We start from the raw sequence: 8,377 nt of genomic DNA, 5'->3' as shown, positions 1-8,377 counted from the left end.
CTAGCTTGTCAATATAAAAAGCATTTACAAGGATGAATAAAGAGCTAGATGAAGAAACATTGCAAGATCTTTATGCTTGGATCGACAAAATACCACTTTCCAGGCCAAAGAGAAATATAGCAAGGGACTTCAGCGATGGAGGTACCTAGAATTTGTTAGTTAACCTTACAGCTTCTGAAGTCGGAGATGGCCAGCGCCCAACTGCTAAGATAGTTAAAGTTCTCTGGTTCAAGTCAATTAAGCAGCTAGCTAAGTACACATCTGCTGTTGTTAACATTTTCTGAAAAGGCAGATATTTGGCTAGTTCACTAATGTGGGACAGATTATACAGTCTTATGATAAACATGGTGTCAATTGAAAGCCAAACAAGCCGTCGTATTATCGTCATGCATTGTCCGTGCGAATTTTAATTAGACAATGTTAGGTAACTGCACTCATCTGATATGACTCATATGTAACATTGTAAGGCTAGCTATTTAAATGTCCAGATCTAGTCTTGTTCTTAAGTTACTAGTCTAGATATAAACCTCTCCATTCTCGTGCTCATTTAAAATAATGCCATTTTATGTGTTCAGTGATGGCAGCTGAGGTTGTGAAGTATTTTTTCCCCAAACTCGTGGAGCTGCATAACTACACACCGGCGAATTCGACCCAACAGAAGCTGAGCAACTGGGGCATGCTGAACAGGCAAGGGGATTTTCCCACATTTTCGACAGGAGAGAAAGCGCTGCATTGCTTATCTTGCCTCGGTTATGGTTTGAAGATATCCTTGGGGAGTGGTGGGAATGCGACACAGTCACCTCTGGTTCAAAGATTAATACTGTAGCTAACAAGAGAGGAGGGGATCATTCTTGGTTTGCTATTATTCCGGGGTTGGACCACGTCCCAAACTTTAGGCTTGACCTAGTTCTTTGGTGTCGTTAACTCCATTCTCGGTCAATGTCTTTTCAGTCTGATTTTTATTTCTGGTTGATTGTTATTTATTATTGTATACTGTGTTGGTCACGTTGTGAGTAGGATGCAGTAGTTCTTTGCATTTGACTTTGTGGGTCAGGAGTTTGAATCCAGTGTTGGTAATGTTATGCTGTTATGAAATTGTACACAGTCTATCGTGCAGGAGGACTTGGTTGCTACAAAATTTGTCGTATGTAAAACTGTAAGAATATTCAGTTGACCCCACAGGAAAATTATACTAATAACAATAATGATTATAAGTAATAAACTGTGCTAAGGTGGATAGAAACCTAAACTGATGGTCTAGACAGTAGTGGAGTAGAGGAATGCTGGCCAGTTCATGTGTCACACACAAACAGGAAACTGATAGTTATGATGCCCTTGCATGTATTGTACTGATTGCACATTGTTGCATATGTATTATTATTATTATTATTATTACTTTTAAACAGATTTTTCTCATTCAGTGCATTCACAGGTATTAATGTGTACTGTATGTATAACTGTATGTGGCCTTTGTGAGGTTACGTCCAAACAGCAATATAAAAGATGATGTTTTGAAGATTTTTTTTCATTTTCAATTCAGAAAGGTGTTTGCCAAGCTAAATTTCCATGTACCGGAAGACACGATAAAGAAGATCGTGCTGAGCACTGCAGGGTTCATCGAGCCCGTTCTGTGCACGCTGAGGGAGAAGATCGAGGACAAGAGACTGGGAAGGGCAGGAAATGAGCAGGTGATACAGGTCTGTGAGTGACGCCACTGTTCTTACTCCTCAACTGACTGCTGTGGAACCCAGTACAATGCCAGTGTAGCACAAGGCCTTCCTAACAAATGCTATTTTGCACTAGTGCTCTTGTTAAGCAACCGGTATCTAAATGTCAAATGTACACTGAAAACAAAACAGAAAAAGTGAAAATCCCATTTTGGCCGATTTTATTGTTCTTTCATTTTCTTTACAGGATTTGGAGTACTACAGTACTATCAATGAGAAGTCAAAACCAGGTAGAGTACTTCTACAAGCACAATATGAACATTTGTACATACATGTTTATGGAGCTTGCTCCCTTATGAACAGTCATGTAAGAGACATTGCATACGTGTGGTAGCTGTAGGCCACAAAAATACAGCATGAAGCAAATCAAGTCTATATCAAGACTCTATTCGCATCGAGGACATCAAGGCTTGCATCAGATTATAGAAGATAGCATACTCCTTTAGTAATGAAATAATCGCTGCTGCGTCTTTTTTATTTCAGAATACGTGGTTAAGAGTCCAGGGGGAATTCCACAGTAAACCATCATGTTAGATTGTGATGGATGAGGCCTGGATTTTTCAGCAAAGCAGTCTGCTGACAGAGGCTGTGGTTCGGGGGGGGTGGGGGGTGGGGGGGGGTGGGGGGGGTGACGGGGTGGATGGTTACTGTGCTTTCCCTTGGTTGTGATCAAAGGCAGTGTGACCTGTAAGAAAAGAAAGCTGAACTCTCGAAACTCTGTGGACTGTCAGTGGTTCTTTTTTTTTCTACCTCAGAAAGGCATTCAATCGCGGTTTGAGGAAAGCAGTTTTGTCAGATTTGCTTTGACATGAACACTATATTTCAGTCTGGCTTTTTTCTTTTCTTCTGTTTTTGTGCAGCGCTAGCTGAAAGCTTTTCAGAAAACCAGACTGTTCTTATCCTCCTGGCCTACATTCTAACAAGGCAAAATAAATCAACAGGAGTCATCAGAGGCCAAGCTATGGCCTCCTCTCTCTTCTCTCCCAAATCTGGCCCCCCTTTTTTCCGTTCAAAAGCTGACCTATCAAAACACACTGGAATGATATACATCATCATTATAAACATGAAGTGTCCCAGTTCTAACATTATTTTCCCTTGTTTGGACACTTTAAACATCATTCATCTATTTAAGATCGTTTTCGCCTTGAAATGGCTTTGAAATTCCTCTGTATGATAAGGGATATAATTCAGAAGCATATAAATGATCACAAGAATGATAACTACTATAAGAATTGTCAACACTGATTTTATGCATTGTCTGTTTAATATTTGAAGATACAAACTTAAAATGGGTCATGAATCATCAGTAATTCTTGACATTAATACCACACCCAGTTCCTGATGACTGTTTCTTCCTTGGTACTGTTTGCAGAAGTGACTGAGGAGAGTGGAAAAATTATTATTATATGTGACTCAGGTAATGTAGCCAGGCCAGTGGACTGAATCTTATAGATATGGTATGATTTTAATGCTCATAAACTGCTAAGGTATACAGGAGAATCTTCATACAATGCACAGCCTCAGTGTAACACTGTTTATTAAATGAGCCATTTCCTCAGTGTGTTACATGTCGGTAACTGAAACTTAATCAGCTGATCTTCTTAAACTCAAGTATTAAGAGATTGTTTTTTTGTGTGACTCTCACTTTCATAAATACACTCAGTTTGGTTTGACGCATTTTAGATGTGAATCCTTTGTGTGGCAGTAAAAAGCTTCTTTTCTGCTCACACTATACTGCCTGATTGCATAAAGAAGAAGAAAGAGGCATTTTTTACTTATGCATCATGAGTTTCAGCATTTTGATTCAAAAGCCTGCTGATTCTGGGGCTCCCGAGTAGCTCAGTGGTTAAGGTGATCACTTTGAGCTCAAGCTGAGCTCTGTGGCCCAGGTTTGATCCCAGCTGTGTCATTAGCTGACAGGGACTGTGAGCTCACAGTGCTGGAGCAAATTGGCTTTGCTCTGCTGGAGTAGGGGTGGGGAGGATGGACTGGGTGTTCTCGCCTCACTATAGTGTCAGGCACCCTGTGATTTGTCAGGTGCCTGCAAATTTCTCAGATGACCCAAGAGGAGTAGCACCTATCCTCCCATGAGCCCTCGCTCTGTTGGAGACGCAATGTGTGCCACACAGTGCAAAACATAGTTTCACACAAGATGGTGCACACTTGCACAACATGGGAGATGGCAAGAGTTTGCAGACATGCCCTTAAATCTCGTAAACAAGAAATCAGTCATCACACTTCACACGTCTGTGACTTGTTTTGCCCTCTGGGATATCACAGAAATGGGTGCTGTAATCAGATGTTTCACTGTTTCTGTCTTTAAAAAAAAAAAAAAAAGATAATTTGCCTGACGAGTCAGAATGAGATTTCAAAGCAGGATGCAGAGTGGTTTAAAAAAAGCAAAGGGTGTAAAGAGAGCGAGCCTTTGAGAGGAAGAGAGGAAAGAGAGAGAGAAAGAGAGAGAGGAGGAGAGGAGACAGAGAGCGAGGGAGGCCCATTGTCATTAGGGCATGTGCCCGCCATGTGGAGCACATGCCCTGACATCACCGGCCATGACATCAGCCTGAAGGGCCTGTAAAAAGAGTCAGACTCCAAATCGAGCACGGTGACCATGAAACCGAACTGTGGCGCGTGACGAGTGTATTCCACTCTGCAAGGAGTTCACTCCACTCTGCGGGAGACCCAGAGGGGAAAGCGTCTGGTCCCCTGGGCTTCGACCGCAGTAGGCGCTGCCAGATGAACCGTTCGACGTGGCTCCGGTGGTGGGTTCCCCCCCACCGCCAGGGTGAGATCACCTCAGGTTCAGCGGGCAGCAAGCAGAAGCATTCTCTCCACTCACTGGAGATGAGACCCTTATCTCCCTCTGCATACGTGACCAGATGCTTGTCATCACAGGCCATTTGGCTCAGCCCTGCTGGGCCTGGCTGTATCAGCGTCACCATTATTGTTTACCGTTGCGCCATCACATCTTAAGAGTTTTTTTTTTTACTACAATCGAATTGAGCAACTTTACAGATCAAGTGTCGTGTCTGAGACGCAATACTTATTTGATTGTTTACAGGAAAGTACACACGCATGTGAAGAAAAACCAAAAAGTCCAGCATAAAAACACCCTTACTGCCTGACGCTCATGCCTCCAAATCAGCGTTTGTCCTTAACGCTGAGTCACAATTAAAAACAAATGTTCCCTTTTTCATTTCCCAAATATGGTTTGGCAAATTCAGTGATTGCCAAAATGAAGAAAAAGCACCGTTAAAAAAGTTACACATGCATTTAATTGCAAAACTGGGATCGAATCCCAGTCTCAGTGATTCCCTGCCGAAGACCATTTGAGGGGGTCACAGATGCAGTTACGCCGTTTTCTGACCTCAAAGTCTCTCATTCTCATGAATTCAAGTGACTCTATGGTTATTTTGATGAATCTGTGAAATGTATTGCGTCAATGTTTTGCATGGATTGTATGAAATCTACCAGTTCTGCAGGTCTTTATTGGCATTGGCTGCATCATGGCTGCTCACTTCCTCACTCACCTCCCCCCCCCCCCCCATCCTTTTGACCTCATTCTGTGAAATGGACCCACACAGAGGCTAATTACATTAGTCTTCCAGGGGTAAACTGTTCCCATGAATCACTGAGAGCTCAAGTATTTAGACTTACCACTGAAAATCATCACAGGGTTCTGTTAGTGTTTCATGCAGAGTTCATAACATTCACAGATTCCCTGCATATTTATTCATACCCCTGATTAAACAGGAATAAAACACAATGTAACAGAAAACATGTATGTATTACATCCTCCTATTTGCTCAAATGTTAAAAATGTTATACTTAATATATTATACTTAATATTATACCTAATTCTTAATTGCACAAAGCAAAGTCATCTTGTCCATAAATAATGAATATAGAGAGTACTGTATATACCTGTATATGAATATGGAGGGCACTGTATGTATCTATGTATATTGTCCATATAATGTATGAATATGGAGAGCACTATATATCTTACTGTGCTGTAATTTGATGTGCAGAGCACCTCCAGATGACAGTCGTGCCTTCTAACGCAAAGCCGGGGCCTGGGCAAAGGAGGGAGGAACGCACACACCTTCAGAAAGCGAGGTACTGTGTCAAGCCCCACATCTGAGTGTGTTGTGAGATGGAAGATCAAATCAAACGATAGGAGCGGCTGGATTTTGTCAGCTTCAAGCTCCTCTGGCACATTCCCAAGTATCTGTAGGAAATGATGGCTTCGCGGATGGGCGTTTGAAGAAAACCCAGGGAAAGTGCATGTACAGACAGGCTTTAGACAGTGTCATGCTTTAGTCATCCACGTATCCATGGATGGCATAACTAACCAGTCGCTTTCCCAGGGATTAATTTCAATTTGTCACACTGGCGTTTTGCAGTAATTTGTTATTATTTCAAGCAGCATTCAGGTTGCTCCTTTAAATATGAATTGTTTGGCAAACTTCGCATATTTTTTGTAAATAACGGCCCTGTAAGGGTTAATTGATTTAATGGTCAAACTGTAATTCGTATTAGACCCGGGCCTATACTGAGTCCCAGCTCCGACATGGACCCGACCTTCCGCCTGCTGATGGAGGAGAAGGAGCAGGCTGTGCTAGCCCTGCAGGAGACTGTGGAGGTGGGTGACAAGATCGTTGACGCTGAGGTGCTGCAGTGCCCTGTCCAGTGTTTTTACACCTAGTGACCTCACAGGGCAACGTCCACAACACTTTGGGGAATGGGGTCCTTTTCATCCAGAAGAAGACTGGTGTGTAGTGTGCCTGCATCCCTAAATGGTGGATTCAGAGAACAGACAGCAGAGCCAGGCACATATGCTCTTAAATGCTATTAAATATCTCTAAATGCTGCCTGTATCTGACTGCTCATCGACCACAGCACAGTTGCGTTTGTTGAGTTTTCAACATAAATTGACGTAACTTTCTGTATTCTGTATTCTGATTATCATCTAGCATTTAAATGACGCCCACAGGCGTCCAGTAGGTGACACTTTCACAGGTGGCAGTGACATCTTTGCTGATAAATGACAAGAGGAAAGAGCTACTTCCTCTCATACTATCTGGGCAGGAAGTGAGAGGATGTAGATCACTGGCTTCAGTGGAACAGCGGTTCCTGTTTGTACACTGAATGGTCAGAGCATGTCAGCAATGGCCACTGAGTCATGTTGGCTTAACCAGATTTCAGTTTCCTATTAACAAAGGGGCCATCTGGGATGAAGTTTGTCAGCAGATGTAATATTATTACACCTGCGTGGTTTCAGTCTGTAGTGAGTCAAATGTAATTGTGTTCAGAAAAATGACTCCCATTCCCCAGACAGAAGAAAGCTATTATGTTACCTTAGAAGCTTTCCTCATAAAAAGTAGTACATGTCAATATATAGTGCAGACCAAGTCAAAACAGGAGGTCTGTTAATATAAGTATAAAACTGAGTGCCTTATATATAAATCACTTCCATTTTCTTACATGGAATTTCATGTGTACAGCATATTGTGCAACATAATTAATCATGTGCAATTTTGCTATATTTAAATATTTTCATAAAGGTACATGTATTGAACTTGTCATAATTTCTGCTTTCTTATATACATATGTACTTATTCTTTTATAAGAACATAAGAATATATGATGACGAGAACAGGCCATTCGGCCCAACTAAGCTCGCCATTTCTTAATTAAAGAGTATCCAAAACTGCATCAAGTCTAGACTTGAACACAGCAAGGGTCTCTGCCTCAACTACATGACCTGGCAACCTATTCCATGTATTGATAACTCTTTGTGTAAAATAATATTTCCTTATATCAGTGCGGAACTTACTCTTAACTAGTTTCCATTTATGTCCTCTTGTTTTACAGACTGAACTCACCCTAAAGAATCTATTATAGTTAACCTTATTGATTCCTTTTATAAATTTAAATACCTCAATTAAATCACCCCTAAGCCTCCTCTCGCTTAGTCTAAATAGGTTAAGTAACTTGAGTCTTTCCTCATAGCATTTATATATCTTATATACAAATGTAAAGATTTATTTCTAACATCTTGGACTTCATATATGAGCATGCTTTACCTTTTTGTGTGGGTTGTCTTTACTTGTGCGATTTACCATTTGCAGATCTTGCAGATCAAAGTGAACAGGCTGGAGCATTTGGTGCAGCTGAAGGACCTGCGCATTGAGGATTTGACGAGGCACTTGGAACGTTATAAGTCAAGGGCTAACATGCCATGAGTGTGTGCGCACATTATCAGGAGTATTCAGGGATACAAGATCATCACCGAGTCACCGTTACAGCATAAGCAATCAGGTTTCATCAAGTCATCACCATTACAGGGTGAACAAAAGGTTTTCATGGAGGCATCATTACAACAGAGTAAATAAGGGGTTAAATGAGGAAACTGTCAATGGCAGCCCATTCCAAATTGCTTTTCTCCCTCCTTTTTGTAACGCCACATACTGTATTACCATGATAGTTCATTCACGCTGCTAAGAAGATGGTTGAATAATAGCACTGTCCTCAGTTGACAAAATCATGTGCCTCTAGTGAAGATTGTCAGGACCTCAGATGCTTAATTTTGTAGCACTGACAGTTTTAATCGCTTTACATAGAAAAAAGCCTTTTTTCAAGTATTT

At 41.4% G+C, this 8,377-nt stretch overlaps 1 protein-coding gene across 1 annotated transcript; it reads left to right on the top strand.

The window, feature by feature from the left end:
• Positions 1 to 7,975, top strand: spef1 (sperm flagellar 1). Its single transcript, XM_036547473.1, has 7 exons — positions 1 to 141; positions 576 to 687; positions 1,541 to 1,688; positions 1,915 to 1,957; positions 5,759 to 5,846; positions 6,270 to 6,372; positions 7,862 to 7,975. Exons 1-7 carry the CDS (start codon positions 33 to 35, stop codon positions 7,973 to 7,975), a joined length of 717 nt encoding a protein of 238 aa, XP_036403366.1. The 5' UTR covers positions 1 to 32.
• The last annotated feature ends 402 nt before the right edge of the window (positions 7,976 to 8,377 follow it).

Source organism: Megalops cyprinoides, chromosome 15 (assembly GCF_013368585.1).
Source record: "Megalops cyprinoides isolate fMegCyp1 chromosome 15, fMegCyp1.pri, whole genome shotgun sequence".
Taxonomy (NCBI): domain Eukaryota; kingdom Metazoa; phylum Chordata; class Actinopteri; order Elopiformes; family Megalopidae; genus Megalops; species Megalops cyprinoides.
The sequence above is the reverse complement of the archived record's forward strand: the minus strand, read 5'-3'. Positions and strand labels throughout refer to the sequence as shown.